At 40.3% G+C, this 22,536-nt stretch overlaps 2 protein-coding genes across 3 annotated transcripts; one reads left to right on the top strand and one right to left on the bottom strand.

Annotated features, from left to right (window-relative positions):
• The first annotated feature begins 208 nt into the window (after nucleotides 1–208).
• On the top strand, nucleotides 209–18,659 carry nectin4b (nectin cell adhesion molecule 4b). Of its 2 annotated transcripts, none has more exons than XM_063886392.1 (11): nucleotides 209–702; nucleotides 5,137–5,337; nucleotides 6,005–6,172; nucleotides 8,944–9,222; nucleotides 12,224–12,341; nucleotides 14,001–14,152; nucleotides 14,771–14,936; nucleotides 15,067–15,142; nucleotides 15,352–15,411; nucleotides 16,205–16,399; nucleotides 17,300–18,659. In XM_063886392.1, the coding sequence occupies exons 1-11, from the start codon at nucleotides 651–653 to the stop codon at nucleotides 17,549–17,551; spliced, it is 1,719 nt and encodes a 572-aa protein (XP_063742462.1). In that variant the 5' UTR covers nucleotides 209–650; the 3' UTR covers nucleotides 17,552–18,659. The 2 variants fall into 2 exon arrangements, with proteins under 2 accessions (XP_063742462.1, XP_063742461.1); XM_063886391.1 differs by having other exon boundaries at nucleotides 211–702; nucleotides 17,264–18,659.
• LOC134866299 (zinc finger protein with KRAB and SCAN domains 1) lies at nucleotides 18,632–21,750 on the bottom strand. The gene is made up of 2 exons (XM_063886395.1): nucleotides 21,287–21,750; nucleotides 18,632–20,428 (listed from the first exon to the last, which is right to left on the bottom strand). The coding sequence occupies exons 1-2, from the start codon at nucleotides 21,567–21,569 to the stop codon at nucleotides 19,521–19,523; spliced, it is 1,191 nt and encodes a 396-aa protein (XP_063742465.1). The 5' UTR covers nucleotides 21,570–21,750; the 3' UTR covers nucleotides 18,632–19,520.
• Between the last annotated feature and the right edge of the window lie 786 nt (nucleotides 21,751–22,536).

Consider the following 22,536-nt stretch of genomic DNA (forward strand, 5'->3'; position numbering starts at 1 on the left):
CCACCATCATAAAAAACCTACTATTGATCACTAACTTTTGACCATGCTGACCAAAGAAAGCACATTGCCTTCGGTATATTTTGTCGTGATTTATTATCAGTCATTGTTTTAATCCAACTTTCTCAATCTTACATGAACGCAGCATTAAGTGGGCGTGTCCAGATTGAAAGGTGGGCGGAGTCAGACGCAGACAGGTGTAGAGGCTCTAACCTGTTGTAGGAGCTTCTGCGAGACAAACGCAGAGCTTTCTGTTTGGTGTACACTGTTTATTTTTCGTTCTGTATTAGCTCACCTTTAATTAGAAGTTCTCCCGTTTATCTGTTTACGATTTTTACATTTTCTCTCCTGAGTTGTTCCACGAGGCAGAAGACTTTGCATTTGTAATAAGGTTTTTCACTTTTCGACTTGCAGTCAATTCATATTACTACACCAGTGGACAATAAGTGCTGGATTCTTATTTTGAAGCATCATGTGTGTGCTTTGAAGAGGAAACACCTGCTGCACTTTTCCCTGCTGAGGACTCCAACGTGCTGCGAACACTGAGGCTTCCTGTCTGAACTTAAATCAGAAATCATCATGAAGTCTTCATAACATTTGTACAGCCCAGACAGGAAAGTGACTCAGACCAGCTTTTTATTTTTGGATTAAAGATGAAGCTAACCGGGCAAAGGGCAAAGTACCTGGCGCTGCTTTTACTCTGTGGTGAGTTTGATGTTACATTCACATGACAATATCACAGTTTTAGGCAACCTCCAATACGTCATTTTGGGATTCCTGCTGTCGTTTTTGTTGATGTTTTTAAAGCCTTTGTGGTCCAGAAATGACTTCTCTGTGTAAATGGTCAAGAATACATGTTTTAGATTCTAATTCATTAACAAAAAGTGACTTTAATATTCCTAGAATTCAGTATGTTGTAACTAAATATTTAAGTGTTCAGTGTTGACACACACCTCATTGTATTTTCCAGTTTTTACAATATTCCTATAATATCTCATAATCAACAAAAAGGGGAAGAATGGAAAATATAAAATAACCACATTGTTCCCAATTGTTACTTTTATTGTGCTATAACATCCTTTAACTTCATATAAACACCTTAAGTGAGTCTATAGTCAAATGGAGCTACTTTTAAAGGAGAAATCTATACATATCTATATTGATCTATCCATACAGTATCTGTTGGCACATCTATAACACACATTTCTTACTCACATGTTTTGATAAGTCTGTTTGCACTTACTGTGTAAATCTATTTGCTGATATTATAAACTGAATATAGTTTTCTCTAAATACACAACACTTCTTCAAACATTTGAAGTGTGTTGTGTATTTTTCCGGATGATTGACTTAATTTTAGGGATGTTTTTCTATTGCCAAATTTAAATAGACACCCATGTCTAGGCCTCGTAGTTCAATCTCAAGGCTGTAATGTTTTTTTTGACAGATTCTTTCAACTTTGTGCAAACATTTGGGGAAGATTTTTCTTGTTTGAAAGACGTGTATCAAGTCCTGTGCACAAAGATTGAACTCTTTTTCCCAGTTTGGTTTGGTTTGGAAGAACTGGCTTAAATTGAGCTCTGAAATCAACTTCTTCTTCTTCTTCTTCTTCTTCTTCTTCTTCTTCTTCTTCTTCTTCTTCTTCTTCTTCTTCTTCTTCTTCTTCTTCTTCTTCTTCCTTATGTCTTGTCTTTATGTTGCATTGACAGACAGATTTAATATCATCATTGCCAAACAAACTAATCCTTAGCCATCGTTCTTATAAAGCCTAGGAATCTTTGAATGTGAACTTATTGCCCATCACTCCTCGGGCTAGATGGCAACACATCCCTGCAGCCAGTCTAAAGTCCTCACAGAGCCCCATTACAGCAGCGGATTAACACCCTTTTTCTTCTAATCTAACTATTCAATAATCACTCATGGGTTTAATGTTAGGGTGTTAAGCCTTCTTCTTTTTTTTGTCCCTGTATGTGTTTGTCCCTGCAGGTGTGGAGGAAGTAGCAGCATGACAGAATGTGGCTCCGTCACATTCTTACTCTTAATCAAAACATGAATCAGAACCGATTGCCCAACCTGCGTCCTCCTGTTGATGCACAGAGGTTGTTTTTTTGCGTTCTTCACTGGAGATTAAACCCTGGTGCGCTGCTGCTTTAAAGCACATATCACATTGCTGTTTTTCTTTAATCCTGCAAGAACATGTGTGATAAAGTTACTGCAGTCCACAGGGAACAGGAAAAGCCTGTAGAGCAGCCTTGTGACTGAAGTGTTTGTCTAAAGTGTGTGTGCAGTGTGTGTGTGTGCAGTGTGTGTTTAACTCTTTCTTTTACTTTGTTTTTTATCTCTGTTGACTGTCACCTTCATTTCTCTATGCCTTCTTCTAATGTCTATGTATGCAGTGGTGGATGAACAAAGTAGATTTACTAAGTCCTGTACTTAAGCATCATTTTGAGGTACTTGTACTTAACCTGAGTATTCTCAGTTGCTACTTTATGCCCCACTCCACTACATTTTAGAAGCCAATATTGTACTAGTTACTCCACTACGTCACTCGGCAGCTCTTTAGATTTAGATTATTAGCTTACACAAAAAGTTTTAAGAAGAAAGATCTAATTATTAAATAAATGATTACATATATTTATACGTTAAGATATCCAGCATCAGTATAAAGGTATTCAAATTAGCCTAGCTCCTCATTTAACAGCTGGGATAAAAGTAACCCAGTTATTCAATGTATACTGTATATAATGCTAACAGTATATGATTTGGAAATGGGCCATTACGAGATCTTTCCCTTTTGGGACTTTTAAGTTTATTTTGATGTAAATCATTTTGTTATTTTACTCAAGTAAGATTCTGAATACATTACTTTTTATTTCTTTTGAAATGTAGTATTGCTATCAATACAAATCTGAGTACTTCTTCCACCCCTGAGAAGACACAGGGTGTAGAAATATACATGTTTTCTTCTAAAAACAGTCCACGAAACCTAATTTCCCCCTGAGATAAATAAAGTGTTCTTCTTGTGTGGGATTCTGATTCACTTTCTTTTCCTTTATTGATGTGAAAGTGCTCTTCTTCTCTTCCTCTTTTACAACTCTGTCTCTCTCCTCTCCCTAATTAGGTCACCCACACTGTAGTCCTTTGTTGGCCTAATTTAAACGCACCGCTCTGTCGGTGTGGGAGTTTATCTGTGGGAGTTTGTGTCTCGTATCGACTGAAGTCTAATCATTACTCGAGCTCATGAATGAGTAACCAAGGAAATACGTGCTTCTCCCCCAGAAATCAAAGGGCAAATGTTTGGTTTTCCCTGTTCGAGTTGTAGAAGCATTGCTCTCACACAGCCTGGTTTGTGTGTCTGTCCCACGCTTAGAGGTAGACTTTTAACCAGGTGTGATAAAGTACAGTCAGTCTTAGTCATTAATCGCACTCAGCTCTGATAGCCTCACTGATATGAGACTACAAAGCCACTGAAGTGCTGAAGCTGCCAAAAACTCTCACCATGTTGGATTCATATTGAATACTTGTTCCTGATTTCTTTAGAAAATGCAGATTTTCAAGCCAATAAATCTGGTAACATTAAAAACATTGTACCTCTGCATGCGAAAGAATAGGTAGAATTCCTGCGCACTGTTTATTAATGTTACAGCGGCTGTGTCATGGACATGTTGGAATGAAATGAACATTATTTCACAACATCTTTGTACTTACTTGTGCTAAATATATGCAGTAATTACTTGTACTCAAGCCTCACCAACCTATCAAAATGGATAGACAGAATTTAAATACTTAAAGTGAGATTAAAAACAGAAACATTAATAGTAAAAGGAATACAGCGTACTGCAATTTCAAGATCAATGGAATACACATTTAAATAGAAAACAATATGTGATATGTTATAACGTATAAGAAGGGCAATGGATAAACTTCTGTCTTATCAAGAGGATTGCTGATCAGACAAAAACTGGTGTAATAATAACAAATCATAATCTGAAAAAAACTCCATTTATTTGTAGATTTCTGCAACTTAAATGACAGAATAATTTAATATCAAGGAATTGCGATATAAAAAATCTAATACAACACAAGTCCATGTGGAAAAACAGCATCTTAATCATCATGTAGCTCAATTGTTTTTTGAGAGTCTGTTCACATCTGTTTCTAAAGGCAGAATTAAGACTCATAAAAGCACTTTAGTTTCGTTCGGTTTGCTCCGTCGCCTCACAGTGAGAAGCTCCTGTGTTTAAAAACTGCTCCTCCTCCTTCTTTGTGGAGTTTGCGATACTCTTTGTGTCTGAATGCCATCAGACAAGCAGGTTGGGTGAACTGGTGACGTCCATAAGGTGTGAATGTGTTTACCTGTCTACATACAAACCTGTCTACACTTCACCTACAGCCCAATGCATTATGGGATACGTCAGGGGCGGTGTGTGGGAAATGAATGCATCGAGAAGTAAAGTTGTTTTAGGATGTACAAGTGTTGCCTGAAAGGAACCTACATCATGCTGGCTTGAGTTAGAAAGAAATTAGAGCTTGAACTAGCAATTATTTTTAAATATAGCATAATCAATTAATCATTCATAGTCTAAGACATTGGGAAATGTTCATCACAAGCACCCAGAGTCTAAGGGAATGCCTTCAAATAGCTTTTTCTAACTGACTTAGAAAATAAACCCACATGTATTTAACAAGAAAATGCTTGGGAGCGACAATACAGATATTCAGTGACCTCATATGATGAATATCAATGACTTTGATCCCCTGTAGCTTCAGCCGGATATTGACATTTCTGATTGAAGTGAAATTTGGACAACAATTGAATAAATGCACATGACATCTTGAACAGCCTAATCAGCTCTTTGTGCTGATTAGCACATGTTAGCACTCATTGCTTTACCCCTAAACTACAATGATAGTCATCCTAAACGTTATACTTCAGAATGATAGTATTGTTGTTTCCGATGCTAACGCTAGTGTTTAGCTCCAACTCCATGTCAGAAGTGAGTACATTCCCAGAGTCCTATGTTTTCCAGTTCAATATCTCCTCATTATGACACATTAAGATCTTTGGCACTCTCCATGTTCCTATTACAATCTGAATATCACTGATAACATCCCCCCCCCCCCCTCTCCCTCTCTCAGTGGTGTGTGTGCAGGCAGACTTCGTGGAGCCTCCTCAGCTCGCCACCGCGCTGCGCTCCTTTGCAGAGAGCCAGACCAGACTCCCCTGCCACTACCAGGTGGAGGAAGGGGAGAAGGTGGTGCAGGTCACCTGGTACAAGGATCTCCCAGACGGCAGCAAGGATCAGATCATCACTGCACACTTTGTGGACGGACACACCGGTAAGATACTCCATGTAACGGAAATGACCTTAAATGCCACATTTTGGTTCTTGAAGATACACTAAAGATGACCCATACGGTCCAATTCCTAATATAGACCGCCATGAGATTGTCCCGCCCCTTAGCCTATCACGTACAATGTGTTGGAGCCAATAGCAGCGCAAGTGTTCCATAGTGATTTCATTATGTTACAGACGTACACAAGGGAGTCCAATGGAGGTGTTTCAGGCAGGTGTGTGGGAGAGAAACTCCATTTCGAGGAGGCTATTGGGATTTTAACCTTTGCAGATCATTCTCATGCACTAACACCTATATAACACACTACAGGAAAGATAAACCCAGATGGATAGAATGACATCAGTGTACGATTGATGTTGACAGGCACTGTGGAGGCGGAGCTTGGCAGGAAATGAATGATAAAGGATAACCGTCAAAATCAAACGACATTCCAGTTTCTAACAATTAGTTAAATTGTGATTGATATTGCGTAATTTTTCTTTGAATGGTTTCAAAGAACAAATCTACCAACCCTTCACTACTCTGTGATTTATTATAGGAACATACCATTATTTTAATACTAGGACTATTTGTTTTTCAGTCAGGGCTTTGGGGTAATTTAAAAAATACTGGTTTGTCATATTCCTTGTCTTTTTGTTTTGTACATCAGAGTTTGGGCGCTACTCCGGCCGGGTGAGGTTCGAGAGCGCGAGTCCCACGGTGAACTCGGCTCTGCTCATCCCCAGCACGGAGGAGTCGGACAAGGGCAGCTACACCTGCCACATCTCCACCTTCCCCAACGGAAACTTTGAGAGGCACATCACGCTCACCGTCTGGAGTAAGAGTCAACCTTTCTCCTCCTCCTCTCTTCTTCCGCACATTTCTAATCCTGTCAGAGCTGCTGTAATAATGTTTAAACCCTAATCATGTTGATAGAAGGGAAATCCAACCTGGGGGAAATTAAGCATGTTTGCCAACGTGACCAAAAACACTCACAACATATCTAGATCTTCAGCGGGTGAAAAGCAAAAAGTGAATATGTTTTGATACCAAGAAAAAGTTCAAATTCACTCGATACTGTTTTAACCACAGGGTTTGACTTTGTGTTTCCAAGTTGAAAGTAGAACATTTTATTTGTACAGCCCAAAACCACAAAGGGCTTTACACCTGCTTTCCTCAGATTTTGAAAGAAACGCAACAGATTGTCGTCTTAACAGACAACAGTAAAATGCCAATATGGAAAACACAAAGACAATTTCAAAATATATGGATCAGACATCCATTAACTTCCACCAAGCACTTGTAAGAGTTGGTCTTCACTCACACAGTTTCCAGGAATCAGAAAATCAGGTCGTTACACAATCACACTCTCAAAACATGTAGGTTTTTTTATATGAAAGAAACCTTGAATTCGGGGAACACTTAAAAACATTTGAACTCACCAAAAACCTACATTTTCACATCTTAAATGTCTCGAAATGTTCAGTTCTGCAGTGCTGTCATTGTGTGATTGATGTCTATCATTTTGGATCTCCTCCTTCTTCCACTTACTGAGACAATTGCATTGCATAAGATTTCAGTGGAGACATAATAGGAGCTTGGGGGATGCTGCTGCTGCTTAAAACCTACCTCCCTACTTCAAGTCGAACCTGCAGCGCTGCTATCTGTTTCTGAAATGATTTTCTCATGTCGCTCCAGCCATCAACGGTGACAGCTCCGATTCAAACCTGTCCCGACACGCCGCAGATCAGACAAGCGTACCGCAACACACCGCAGTCACAATCTGCAGCCACACACACACACACACACACACACACACACACACACACACACACACACACACACACACACACACACACACACACACACACACACACACACACACATCCTACAGCTACATACACTCACTCACTCACTCACTCACTCACTCACTCACTCACTCACTCACTCACTCACTCACTCACTCACTCACTCACTCACTCACTCACTCACTCACTCACTCACTCACTCACTCACAACCTGCAACTACAGACACACACTAACTGACAACTGGCACACACACACACACACACACACACACACACACACACACACACACACACACACACACACACACACACACACAAACTCACAACCTGCAACAACAAACACACACACTTAATGACAGCCTGCAGCTACACACACACTCACTGACAACCTGCAGCTACACACACACTCACTGACAACCTGTAGCTACACACACACTCACTGACAACCTGCAGCTACACACACACTTACTGACAACCTGCAGCTACACACACACTTACTGACAACCTGCAGCTACACACACACTCACTGACAACCTGCAGCTACACACACACTCACTGACAACCTGCAGCTACACACACACACACACTGAATGTTGAACCCTATAGCTACATAGATGCTCTGCTGTGATTTCATTCTAAAAAAAGCTGGATTATTTTCTCTTTTATTCAGTGCGTTGTTCTCAGTGGGATTTGTGTAATCAGGGTTTATTTAGGTGGTTGTATTTAGCCGTGAGTTATCTCTTATTAAAAGATTAAATAGTTTCGTCATTTCAAAGCTTTTCTTTGCAATGTGCGGGATATTTTCCTAGCAGGTAATCTCTTCCCACATATTATCCGTCAATCAAACACGGATGACGGCGCGTCTGTGATGTCATGTTTTCTGTAGTTTCTGTTTATAAGTTTTGAGGTTATTTAGGTGGAGACCTTTTCTTTGTCTGATAATCCGTAATGGTTAATTCTGCTAATGCTAACTACCATTTTTGTGTTCTGTGTTAATAATCCGAGCACCAATAGAAAGACTTACCAGGTGTTTACTACAGCAGAGGCTGTCATGACCGGGGCGTGAACCACAATCGTGTTTAACCAGTTGGTGATAGACTCAGAGGAACCAAACGGAAATGCATTATGTGAAACATTTGCCCTCATGGTCTAGAGTTGTTGTGACCAATTTTCCGAAAGAAAGATGTTCTCACGTATTTTTTTATCGTCTCTATCTGTGGTGGATTCCTCAGTTAGATCCCCTGGTGCCTATTTCTCTCATGCTCTTCTCGTTCTTCCAGCATGCATTTAAAGTCTTTTCTACAGCAATGTTCTTATCTGAATCTGTCAGCAACAAGATCTTGTTGCTCAAACTTGTCTCTGACGTACAAAGTCAATCACAAATATTTAGTGATGTCTTGGATTTAATGAAGCTAGTTAGTCACTTTAGGTAATTTCCGGTAAAGACTAATAAACTATGAGCAGGATTTAGGAAGTATTGATTCAATCTTAATGCCGTAATTGTAAGTAATTTCAGAACTGGTTAAACTCATCACTGTCAATCTTGTATTTTGGAACAAGTACAATACAGAGAATACAGTTCCTTATCAAGATGATACAAAATCTTCACACAATCTTCATACCTCCATGTTTTAAAACCGGCTAAACACAGAGAAACCTTCTATCTTCATCAGATAACTCAAACACTAACCTTCTCAGAGAATGTCAGACCTTTCTGAGTGAAGGAAACACAGAGAGGACGGGTGAATTTTGAGTCTTTCATTCCTCTTTACTGACCCTCCTCCTCCTCCTCTTCTCTCAGTTTTACCCATCTCCTCCCTGGACCCGGTGCTGCTGGTGGAGGGTCAGTCTTTCCGCGTCGCCGCCTCCTGTCGAGCCGTGGGCCGCCCGCCCCCCCGCCTCACCTGGGACACCGATCTGCCGGGACAGTTCCAGGAGCGAAGCCAGGAGGGCGGGTCCGTGTCCAGCTACTACTCCCTGCACCCGCTGCGCAGCATGAACGGGAAGAAGCTGGACTGCCTGGTGTGGCACCCCGGCCTGGAGCAGCCGCGTCGGATCTCCTACAGCCTGGTGGTGCAGTGTGAGTACAGCTGGTAGTGATGCTGTGTTTTAAACCCAGAAAGTAGACCAACAAACTAGTTTTCAGTATCAATATTTTTTTAGCAATGATAAAAAACAATATATATTATCTTTGGTGTTATAATTGTAGTTACATTTGCACATTTTTACCTTAAGTTCTTGTTTTTTTGTTAAATATTTTAATTTCATTTTTATCTTATTTATTTTTGATTGTTTGAAAGTATTTAATTTACTTTATGTTTTTATTCATTTTTCGTTGAATTAGACTTTTTTCTTCTTTTTTAATTCTCAAATGATGTAACTCTCAAACAAAACCCAATTTCCCCTCTTCGATAAATAAAGTATTCTGATTCTGACTCTGAACAATTATGCGTAATTACAGTTTTAACTTTATATTATCTACAAGGTAGAGCTTATCTGAGGGCAGAAATAATCTGTTTCACATCAGTAGACACTTCAAAAGACACTTTATTTTTCTGAATGTGTTGTAATCATATCATAGTGTGCTGTTTTGTAGTTGGTATGCAGGAAATGAAACTACATTTAAAAAATGCAGTTCTCCCACAGATGGATAACAATCGAAAAAATGAGACAAAAGAGAATGTGAGCTTTCTCGCCAGCATCCACAGTTTGTTGAAATGCTTTTCTGCAGACGTGACAAGCTCCATTATTTCCTGAAACCAAACAGCACAATCTAAAAAAATAGTGCACATCATGACCACCTGAGTGTACTGAATTGTGTCTGATTTTCAGTGAAAAATACTCAAAATCTGCTGATGATTACTCTAATATGTAATAACATGGGCTTTGCTTTTGTCTCTTCTAAGGAAATATGGCAAACTCCGGCAACAACAAGTGAAACTAATAAGATAAATCATATTTATTTTTGGATGGAATGTGTTATGGCTCTCCAGTGTGGTCACCATGTCCCTCTCTCCTCTTTTACTATTTGCTTTTATTTTATATGTGGATGTTTGTTTATTTGAAAGCTGCCTACTTGACCAGGTCTCCCTGGAGGTAGACATCTTGCATTTAATTTGGACCTTCTTGGCTAAAGGATGAATAAATCCAAAATAAAACAATTGGTTAATGAAGGTGTGTCCGTGAGGAAGTCACACCAGAGCCGTGGGAACACATCGATAAAATGCAGCAGTTATTCATTAATATTTTTTTCCAGCTGCAGCTGTGCTTTACCTGCAATAACATGTCAACACAGTTGCAGTGCGGAGTATCTATTACAGTCAAACTGAAAGAAGAAAAAAGGCTGTGATGTTGTTCATCATGACTTAATAGGGTTAGCAGTTTGCAGGATTTCCAAAATGAGCCAACTTCGATCTTGTTTCAACTTGAATAGACGACTAAGACACTTTCCTAACCGAATGACTAAGTCAACATTGCTATGCTCTAAATCCATACTACAAACAAAGGAATCCTCACTGTATACCGTGTTTTAATGCAGCTAGTCTTTAAGAATGTAAGTGCATGTTATATTACTTTCACTTCTATTTACTTAATCACATGAAATCTGATTCAATATCCAAACATATAATCAGATAACTAGCAGCTCAGATTAGAAAAGTAGCAGTTATCACAATATTTAAATATCAATTCTCCTTCCTTTTGTACATTTTGGGTATTCCTCATTTTGTCACGTCTCAATTGGAAACACTTGTGAATCTGCTCTGAATAAGTATATAGTATTAACTCAGGACTCAACCTTCTCTCCTGGGATATCAGCCAATTATTTGAGCTCTTCCTGCTAATGGCTAATTTAGGCAATGACACTTGTCCCTTTTTAGTTTCCCCGCAAGAGATATTTGTATAGCTTATCCCTTCTGTTGGGTACATAAAAAGGTGGCAGTGGACTTAACATTAGACAATATTGGTAGGTTGCTGGGAAAGTGTATGAGTAATGCTTCGTCCTGCAGAGGAGACACTAAAACTTTGGTTCCTTCAGGGCACAATCGCTCTTTGTGTAGAGAGGACTCGAGTATCTGACGACTTTAGACTTGACTTGATCAAAATCTGACTTTGCATTCAGACTTGTGTCTCCACTTGGACATCAATGTTTTGACTTGGAATGATTTAATCCCAAATAACAAAAAGCTCTTTATTTAAATTGTTTTTCCCAACGATGGATGAACAATACTTAAATAAATCTGACAGCCAATCACATTGCCTGAGCAAGAAGGAAAAGATCCATGACAAGCAAACAGACATCCCATAATACCTAAGGTTGTCACATTCACACGTAAAGAATCTAAGGTTGTCAGAAACATGCAAAACATTTGCTTCAGAAAATAAATTGTCACTGGAAGGACATACTGTACAAGAACACGCATACTTTAACTGTTAAAACTGTCAGAAAGGTGAAGCATAACGACTTCAGAAAACGTTCAGTACTCTGGAATTCCTTCCAAGCCTTGAGACTTTTTGGAGACTTGCAAAACATTGACTTTTGCCCCACTTCTGCAATCTTTCTTTCAGCATGAGGACGTGAAGTAATGCTGAAATAACAGCTTTTAATCTGAGGCAACTTGGGATAAATAAAAACAAACATTTGAGTGGGTTTGATAGTTTGAAAAAAACGTTCTTTAAAGCTGCCCTATTTCACTTTTTGGACTGTTGTTCAATTCCGTAACGTAGTGACATCACAAAGTAACACTCGTGCTTCTATTGGCTAGCGCTCCAATACATTATACGTGATAGGCTAAGGGGCGGGACATCTCTAAGACCAGCTAACCAATAAGAGCAGACTGGGCTCTGGTTTCACACAGAGGGTGGACAGGCGGTAGGGGAAAATAAAGAGCTTTTTGAACATTAAAGCATGGAGACATGTCCCAGTAGAGACACTAAATACAAACAGGAAACCAGAAAATAAGCGTAATAGGGCCCATTTTTTATTTACCATCTCTGCTGACAGGTTTCTCTTTGCTCGAACATGCAGCATAAATGTAAACGTGTTGTGTTACTACATGCTTATGTCTGTGTTTCTTTATCAGACCCCCCAGATGCCGCCATCACCTCTACTACAGGGGACTGGTATGTGGGTATGAAGAACGCCGAGCTGACCTGCAGCGGCGGAGGATACCCCAAACCTCAGAACATCACCTGGACGTGGTACTGTCATCCTCCTGTCTGCTGCACACACACACACACACACACACACACACACACACACACACACACACACACACACACACACGCACACATGCACACATGCACACATGCACATACACATTCACATACAGTTTATTGGTGTCTGGCTGTCTGACAATTACATGTTAATTCCCCCCACCGTGATGCTATCTGCACTGCTAAACTGCTCTTTACATGGCACTGGAATGTGTCTCCAAGCATATATAAGCCACTGCATACACACCGACTACACCCCCATTAACAACAATGAACTGTGCTTCAATCTGGAGGAGGGCGCCTTTTTATCCCGGCTCAATTCATCTCAGAATAAAAGCTACGGTGTCGTGTTGCGCAATTTGAAGGTAGAAAAAGAGCCAGGGAGATATTTTCACACGAGGGAGGGAGAGCGCGACACAGGGAAGAGCAGGAGACGCATGCTAAGCACTTAATCATGGTGCCATGCTTTAAATATCACTTTAATGCCTGGTAAAACACAGGGTCTGTACTTAAATTAGAGACACTGTACCAGCCATTACAGCTCCAACTGAATACACAATGATCAAATGTTGTGTGTGCTGAGTGAGAAATATTTCAGCCATGAAGCAATCTTGAAGTATTAAGATTATTCTGGATTAAAGCTTTTCAACCTCGCAGACCCATTGGCGCGATCATCCGTACAAACTCATTCTGTGTTTAAGCTCATCTTCCACTCTTCATACGTCATTATATTGGGAAATGTACTTTATTTTGGGGCTTTAGGTAAGAAGAGCAGTCCCACTCTTGTGTCGCTAACAGTAAATATGAAGCTTTTTAACTTGCATATGTTGAGCATAGTTTAGCATAAAGACTGGAAGTGGTTGGAAACTGATCTCCTTGCTCTGCATAAATGTAACAATAAACACCAACCTGCATCGATGCCGTGATAACTCACTTGCAAAGATTGTGAGGCAGCACACAAAACAGATAAGAATCGTTCTGGATGTTGGATTTCTCACTTTATCTGTATCACTTTCCAGCATCTCCTCTGTGTCAGATGCAATCTCCACCTGTGACTTTTTAAATAAAAGGGCTGGTTAGGAAAGCTAGGTGGGGTTTTTTGAGAAAAGAAATCTGAGCTGGTTCCAGTTTGGGGGGGGGCGCAGTGAAACCGAGCGCAACATGACCCCCTCAGTGGACCTGATCAGAAACCGGCTCTCCATTATGTGGCCTGTGATGTTTTCAGCGGGGCTTGCTTAAATCCCTCAAACCTAGTATTTATTGGGTGCGTTCACATCAATGGGCGCCCGTTTTTAAGCCCGGCCGGTTTTGGTTCAGGTGCAGGTGGATTGGTGGTTACACTCTTTGGTGAACCTGATCCTGTGTAGTGATTATTTGTGCCAGTTTTTTTTTACAGAAGTAGATTAGGGCCACAACCCACATTGTGTTTCTCCTGTGGCCCTGATCCTCTTCCGTAGATATTAATGTTTTGTTCTCAACAACAATATTTGAAACTGGAATTCAAATTGAATTCACGCAAAATGAGTCACAGCTTTTGTTTCAAGCAGTGACTCAAAGGTTTCTGTTTTGTTTTGATTGATGGGTTTATCACTGTGACTCATCATTGCCAATCAATAGTGACATTTTGCTCTGATTTGTTCACAGGAAAGGAGAAGCTTTGCCGGATGGGGTGTCCGAGGTTGGAGAAAAGCTGGTTTTTGGGCGGGCCCTGCACATGAATGACAGTGGGGTCTACAAGTGTGTGCTCAGGAACGAGGTGGCAGCAGGATCAGCCGAGTACACAGTAACAATGACAGGTGAGTGCACTGCAGCTTTGTTAAAAGGTAAAATCACAACGGTTTTACAGGGGAAACTGTCCTGCTACTGTATGCTTCGCTGGTGTTTTAGAATAGGGAAATTGATCCATAAGTAAAGTTATAGGGGAAACATTTTGGGCTATTTTGATTCTAAAACATCCCTTCTTCCAGATTTTTTTTTCCAAATACACAATAAGGAGTTTATTTTAAATATACAATTAAATAAACAATTAAGATTTTTACATTGCATATGTTTAAAGGACCTTTAAAAAAAGATGATTTAACTATAAGATGTCACAAGTAAAACATTGCTTCATCCAATGTTTAGATTACTGATTTGAACTCGTATTAAACATAATGCCTGATTTGCACATTTTAACATAACTTAATCTAAGTGGTAAACTGCCAAAAACATCTGATAGTAAAAGTAAAAATAAATATACAAAGGAAATTCTCCTTTGCATTTGTAGTAATTGTGCACAATTGCTGCCCTCTAGCGGTGGATAGAGGGAATGAACAGATGCTCAAAGATTGAAACCAAACACATCACTGTATTTTTTCAATGTGTTTCATGTAAGATAAATTCATCATGTGTTCCTGTCCTTATCCTTCTTCCAGAGACATCTAAACGGCAGGGAGAGACCACCATCGACAACCTGCTTCTGATCATCATCGGGGCTTCAGCCGGAGCGTTAGTCCTGGTGCTGGTCATGGTCGTCCTGCTGGTCAACCGCTACCATCGACACAAAAACAAGAAGCTTGAGATAGAGCTCAACGAGAAAACGTAAGCTGAGCCACAAACTAAAATACTTTTATTTATTCTCTGTAGTCTGAGGAAAGATGTGATGTGATGTGAATATTGTTGTGGCAAACTGATGTTTAATCCTCCAAATGTGCTGCCTCTTTTTCCCCAGGGAGGAAATTCAAAGCTTCTCCAGACAAGCCTCCTTCAGGAGACTCAACTCTGTCAGCACAGACCCCAGACTGCAGGTAGACACACACACACACACACACACACACACACACACACACACACACACACACCTGGAAGGAGCCGCTGGCAGAACAGGCCAATGATTACAGGCTGCTGCAGCTTCAAACATCAACATGCAGTGTTCATACGTGTATTATTAATATCTCATCCTTGGTGACTCATTTTATTAATCAATAACTTTTCTTACCTTTATTTTTTTCCCCAGTCTGAAGATTACAGTTTGCTCCGAGTAGACAGCCGAATAAAAAGCAGTGACATTTCTCTGGTGAGTCCAACACTCTGAGACATTTCAGGACACTACACCCCGTCTTGCTAAAGGCCTCTCCCTTACCCATTGAATACACTGTTGAAGGCGGACCTCTCCTCATATTGCTCCGATCTGGTAGAACAAGCAATAATTTTATGGGAAACCCTGACCCTCCAGCTATTCATTTAGATTGTATATAAACAACATACTTTGCTTTCCAGACATTGCATAAATGAAGTATTATCCATCATGAAACTGCACCCTATGCTCTCATAATGTGTGGAAGTGCCCAAGGTTTAAGGGTTTTGGAATAGGGTTTCTGATCAAACATACGGTCCAAAACGACTTCTGATTTACCAGAAGTCGTGTAACGCATTTATCTCAACTTATATAAATATGTGTTTTGTTTGATTCCAACATGGTTCAACTGTCACGAAACCTAATTTAAGGGGAAATACATAGAGGAACACATATTCTAATTGGTTCTGCATTTACTTTATTTATGGCTGCTTCCTAATTGTGTGTCAAACTATGAATGGGCATTTGTAAGTATATTGAACTACTTTATTTGTAACCCAATCCCCATAATCAAACTAAAAACCATTCAAAAATAAAAAGCACACATATTTTTAAGGTAATTCAGTATTCTGGATTTAATGGCAGTCCCAATCAGAGCCAGAATTTTCTTTTAAGGGGTTTTCCACTTGCTTCCTTTCCTCCATGATAACACACACTTTTTATTAAACGACATGATTAATTAATAAAAGCAACCAATGATAAACATCTATAGTTTGGGTTCCCTCCCTTGCAGGAACGGCCCATCTACAGAGGCAGCCAGTCCACTCTGGGGGGAAAGTGGGGGCCTTCGGAGGTGGTGGAGGTGGACGAACTCGGACGTCCTGTTGTGTGGAACAACGGCCAGGAGAGCCTGAGAGGAGCGGAGCTGGAGGAGGAGGAGCGTATGAGGAGGGTGGAGTCGTACGTCAAGAACAGCAACATGTCGCTGGTATGTGTCAGCGCCTGAGAGATTACTTTAGAAAGTAATCAGTTTCGCTCGTGATGTGTCATACAGTATTGTGTTCTTTTACAGCCCAATTGGCATTAGCCCTGTCAGACATATTCGTAGACACAATGACTACTAATACAAATGTGGAAACACACAACCACAGACAAACTGCTTATTCAACTGCTGTGATTTAAAACAAATTATGAGTGAAACTAATTTGTCTGGTTAGCTCTGTGTGTTTTCAAATGATCACCTTTTCTTTGATTTGGGTACAAATAGGATCAAATGTACGAGTAGGAAAGCATGTGGTCCAAACATCTGGACTAATTCAAGTGAATGCATCATAACAGGATTAAGTCCTTATTGCTTCCTTGAATTTAAAGGAACAGAGTTGCATTCAATGATTCAAAGATCCAGATGGGCAGTGTTTAAGAAGTTAAGAACAACAACAACAACAACAACAACAACACTAAACTGTTGAATACACAGTGCAGCATTAAGATCAGTCAGAAAATATCACAAATGATAAAACACTGATGGGGTCATTTCTTCTGCAGAGTTAGTACTTTTACTTTTGACAGTTTAATTACATTTTGGGGATACTAGTCAGATACTTTGACTGTTTAATAAAGGTCTTTAACTTGTAGTGGAGCTTTAAGTTGTGTATTTTAAGTGGAGTATCAGAATACTTCCCTCACCACCAGTGTTTTAAGCTCATTTTGTATGTTACATCTAAGCCCAAACAAGGACTTTAGGATCTTGTAATATTTTCATTTATGAAAAGGGATAGCTGTAAATGTTATCTTCACCCAGACCTTTTACTATCAGAGAAATAGTAATGTGTTTCTATGCTGTTTAAACCAGGACTCAGGTCTGCCCTCTTCCCTGGTTCCCTTGAAGGCCCAGCAGGATGAAGGCGTTGGGCCTATAAAGCCGGACACGGCCCTCCCCAGAGAGGGAGACTCTCCACAGGGAGTCAGAGAGGACTGGCCTCCCCCACCGGTAGCGGAGGGACACGATGAAGAGGTAGACAACAGCTCCTACCACATCTCGGAGGCCCTCAACAATCACTTCTACTACAGAAACGGGGTCCTCAGGCCGAAGCCGCACTCCAACGCCATCCTGCTGCACCCCAGAGGACAGATCATCTAGACCACAAGACAGGTCATGAAAGGAGCCGGCATTCCTGCATCTAAAAGGACCTATTCTTTTTCAACGGGATGTTTGTTTTGTATACATTGACTGCAGGGGGTAATTAGCCCCAGGAAAGATCCAAACTTGAATATTTTGCCTCTGGCTTGTGAGTCGTTTATCCTTTTTATCCTAATTTTATGCCTTGGTAGTGAAAAGGACTGTGGGGGAAAAAAGAGAACGGGAATGGTATGCAGCTAACAGTTTGGCTGGCTGGGAATCAAACTGGGAAATCTCTGATCATGGAATTTTAGCCTAAGAGTTATGCATCCCAACCACCCGGCTATGTGTCGTCCAAATGATTAAACAATATTTGGGGCATTTGATGGCTTCATTAGGCTGGGAGAGACCGTAGGAAACAAGGGTAAGGTTCCTTAACAGACAAAAGTACAATGCTATGATGGATGATTGCCAGGGTGCCCCCATATTCAGTTGGAGAATTATGGACTGCATTTTTTTACTTTGTTAAACACAATACATGTAAATGAAAAATATAGTTTCTCCTTGAATGTGTAAGGAAGAAGATTCCTGTTACAAGAATGTTTACTGTTTTATCTGCAGGCCAAAAATCACCCAACCTCTGCTCTGGTGACTTGTACATTTGTAAATCCACAACAGGAGGGGGTCCCGATTTATCCTGTCGGTTTAAGGTGCCTAGTTTACATCGAAAACCTTCAGGGAGGAACATGTGGACAAGGACACCGTTTCTGAGCTCTAATACCTGGTCAAGAGTCAACTGTACTCAAAGCTTTGGTATTTCAGCCTGGATGCACCTGATGTGTGTATGTAATATATGTATGTAAATAAGGAAGAGCTATAAGGAGATACTGTATAAATTTAAGTCATTAAAGCCAACTACAAGAATGTCAAAAAGGGTGCAGACCTGAACTCGGTGACCTGGTGGAAGATGAACTTTTTGGATACAAGCAGCCAAATGGTTTCTTTAACCAGAAACAACAAAGCTATGCTCTATCAACGTTGTGTCGGCACGTCAGCTGTTTTTATTTACCCTGTTTTCTATGAAACTGAAAAAGAGACATATAAATGTTAAAAGGTTTATTTGAAAAAGTACAGCGTATGAGTCGTTCTTTATTAAAACTTCAAACAGTTTAGCTTTTGGGACCTCAAACATGAGGAGAGAGGGATCATAGATCAGATGCTGCAGTAACGTAGCATTTTATGAAACATATATTAGAGTTTAACATCCTCATTACTTCTGATAACTGAAATAATGTTCATGTTTAGATTTGCAATTTAACGTGTTAAGATCTCTTAACTGGCTGGGTTTACAAAGAGAACACAAGTCCAATACTTAGTCCTTACACTCCAACCCTATGTCAAAGTTAAAATGTCTCAAAAAAAAAAGAAGAAGAAATGCACAGTAAAATCAGTCAGCTACATTACTCTTTAGTAATATAAAAAAGGGAATCGGTTAGTTCATCTAGACCAGGGTGTCCAAACTACGGCCCGGGGGCCAAATGCGGCCTGCAGTGCAAGTTGAATCGGCCCTCAGCAAATTCTAAAATTATGATGCAATATGGCCCACAAATTAAACTTGTGCTTGTCTTATTTTGTACTTCTGAAATGTATATGTTCAAATATATTAATGAGCCCAATTTTCAAATAAATGTAGTCATTTAGAATTGTAAACATTTTATAACTAATCTTAGTTGATAACAAAAAGCCCAATAACTTATTTCTATAACCAGCTTGAAATGTCAGACGGGATGTAGGTTGTTTTTTCCTTAAACCGTTTGAAAGTATTGCACATTATTCACCTACATTTGATTTGTTTTGCTAACTTATCATTTAACTTATGAAGCAATATTCACCTCTATAAGTGGCCCAGCTCTCCGTATATTTTTCTGTATGTGGCCCTCGGTAAAAAAGTTTGGACTCCCCTGATCTAGACACACATACATCTAGCTTTTCAAACTGCATTCTGGGAAAGAGCCTCTTTGTGAGTCCGCTGATGAGTGCGGAGGTTGCTCCTCTGAGAAAAACACTTGCCACACGTGTCGCATGTGTACGGCTTCTCTCCCGTGTGAATCCTCTGATGAATCTCCAGGTGGCTGATGCGATCGAAGCTTTTACCGCAGAACGGGCAGATGTACCATTTCTCCTTTATGCGGCGACTCGCTATCGTTTTATGCAACTCGGGGTCGTTTAAAAGAAAGAATCTGCTGTCCGAGTTGAAAGATAAGTCTTTAGTTTGAGGTTGTTTATCCGGGCAGAACCTGATGGACACTTCTCTCTCTGGGTCTATTGCTTCTATAGGTTGACTTGGCTCAGCTTGGCTTAAAGTCATAGTAGCCCTTGATTTACTCGATGCACCTTGTCCATTATCCCGCATAAACCTGTCCGAGTACGGTGCCTCCGAGGAACTTTCAAAAATGTCCAAAGCGTTCTGAATGAGCAGGATTTCTGAGTCCAGATGTTGTGACAGCTGTTTAGGTTCAAAGAAGCAGTCAGAGTCGTCAGCAGGGTCACTGTCTCCCACGGAAACCGACGACCACTGCTGGCTCTCTTGTTCCTCCATCGCCTCGACGGGTTGGAGGTTCGCTTCCAGATCGTGGTCACCCGCTCCATCATTAGCGCTGTTATCAATTTCCACATTCTGCTCCACGATCTGAACGTCGTCCTCGTCCTCTAGCTTCACTATTAAGTCTTCATCGTCATCCCGGCCGTCACTAGCACAGAGGTCCCCTTTGAGCTGCTCGCACTGTATCTCTTCTGTCTGTGATGGTGGTGGTGGTGTTTGGCGATTCGCTGAGGTGTCCGCCTTCTCTCTGGCGCTCTGATCAGAACACAATGTCTGCACGGAATCTATACTCAGCCCTGAAACGACAAAGCAGGTGCATTTTAAAACAACTGATGGTTTATTTAAAAATAGTGTGCCTATGTCACAGATGTGCTTATCAACTGTGGTTAGTTTACAAAGACTGGTACACAAGTGAGTTGTTAAATGAGGATGATTCTGGTAGTATGTGCTTTCATAAAAAACATTTTCATTTCATGTGAGGTTTCAAAGCTTTCAGATCAAACGGGCCAACAAAAGTGTTTCTGCCAGACTTGTGGTGTCTGTGGCTGAGACATAACAAACACAGTAAAACCTACAGCAAGTAGTGGTTGCAGGTAGACTTTTATGACTATAAACAGTTGTAAAAGTATAAAATGGGTCCAGTCTCGGTACAGTTTCATGATATACACCTGAGGTAATTGTACTTTACTTGAGTATTTCAATCTTTTGCTTCTTTGTACTTCTACTCCACTAAAATTCAGAGGTAAATCATGTACTTTTACTCCACTACATTTATTTTGTACCTTTAGTTGCTAGGCAGATTTGGATTAATGGTGGTAAATATTATCAGCCCTTAAATCAGACTTTAGTTCACCTGGAGTAAATCAGCAGCTACCCTGCAGTATACAAAGCCATTCAAACTAGCTGCACCTTCACCAGCTCTGAGAACACTTTAATGATCAATCATTATAAAACATATCAGAGATATTATTCTGAAATGGACCAATCTGCACATTACTTTTACTTTTGGTTCTTTAAGTACATGTTGATGCTAATACTTTTCTACTTTTACTTGAGTTACATTTTGATTGAAGGACTTTTACTTGTAACTCTCTGGTACTTCTACTTTTGTACAAGATCTGAGTACTTTTTCCACCTGTGATCGCCATCCTTACCATCACCGTTGGGCGGCAGCAGCACGTTCTGTTGCTCTCTTATGGAGGAAGATGATGAGGAAGATGATGATGAAGACAGACTTGTATTGTGACCCCGCTCGTTTTCCATCAACACCAACTTTCTGTTCAGGGCTTCAATCTCGCTCTCCCTGCGGCGCAGCTCCACCTGTACGAGGGCGAATCCGTCCTCCCAGAGCTTACTGATCTCCACCACGGCAGCTTTAGCGAGCATCTCCATGATGGAGGTTAACTTGCTCTGGAAAACCACACAGTTGTTCGCCATGTTGTTTCCCTCGCTGGTGACGAGACGTGTACACTAACTTTCAATGTGCGACAAATCACACGACAGTGACAACGTCCGTGGTTTACATTACTTCAATGTTTGAGACGAAAAACATGGAAGTGTGATACAATAGCAACAGGAAATGGAACTTTGTCATGTGATTGAAGATCTACGGCGTGGGTGGAAGGACAAAATGCCTTAACAGAAAATCGAAGGCTAAAAACAAACCGCACATTCGGGCTCCTCCGTACTCGTTTTGCAGGGAGACCCATTTAAGCACCATATATTTATTAAAATGGTCTTATAATTATTGATGCATGACCATGTTCATCAATTCGAGGTTTGTCTTCATTCATTTATTCTACTGGGTAGCATAGCCTACATGTTGATTTATATGTCAAATAATTCAAGTGAAAAATATTTACAGTTCTCATTGTTTTATGCTAAGTCGCTATTTAGAGGAAATGGGCATCCATAACAAACCATATATTGAAAACCTACTGAACACAGTAAATACAAGCTTTAAAACAACATATAATGTCGTTGTGTATGTATGTGTTTAAATCAGTTAACAACGGGGTAGACTCACTTAATCTTGTGGCAGAACACTGTTTGTGGGAACGACTGTCTGCTGTATCAGCTTGATGTGTGCATCAGTGCTGCTTAATTCTGTCCACTAGAGGATGCTCTATTTCCATGAGAACATATGTGACAGCTGAGGTCTGAAATCACCCGCCCTCAACCAAAACACACTATTAAGGCATTGGCCAATTCTCATGCCAGTAATGTATTTATTGGCTAATAAAAAACCCAGATACTTTATAGTATTTTAGGTTCAATCTCAATTTGTGCAACACATTTAACCAGTGGCCATCTGCTAACATAAATCTTACAATAAAATAAAAACATTTCCCTTTAAGTTTCCAATCTGTTGCCCATCAAAGAGCTTTGGTGAGACACAATAAAG

Source organism: Eleginops maclovinus, chromosome 6 (assembly GCF_036324505.1).
Source record: "Eleginops maclovinus isolate JMC-PN-2008 ecotype Puerto Natales chromosome 6, JC_Emac_rtc_rv5, whole genome shotgun sequence".
Taxonomy (NCBI): domain Eukaryota; kingdom Metazoa; phylum Chordata; class Actinopteri; order Perciformes; family Eleginopidae; genus Eleginops; species Eleginops maclovinus.

What these genes read in the sequence shown, in the direction of transcription:
- nectin4b (XM_063886391.1), top strand. Translation starts at nt 651, where the DNA reads ATGAAGCTAACCGGGCAAAGGGCAAAGTACCTGGCGCTGCTTTTACTC. An exon ending in GGCGCTGCTTTTACTCTGTG is followed by an intron (nt 703 to 5,136) that starts GTGAGTTTGATG and finishes TCCCTCTCTCAG; the next exon opens with TGGTGTGTGTGCAGGCAGAC. An exon ending in CTACAGCCTGGTGGTGCAGT is followed by an intron (nt 9,223 to 12,223) that starts GTGAGTACAGCT and finishes TTTCTTTATCAG; the next exon opens with ACCCCCCAGATGCCGCCATC.
- LOC134866299 (XM_063886395.1), bottom strand. Translation starts at nt 21,569, where the DNA reads ATGGCGAACAACTGTGTGGTTTTCCAGAGCAAGTTAACCTCCATCATG. An exon ending in GCTGCCGCCCAACGGTGATG is followed by an intron (nt 20,429 to 21,286) that starts GTAAGGATGGCG and finishes TTGTCGTTTCAG; the next exon opens with GGCTGAGTATAGATTCCGTG.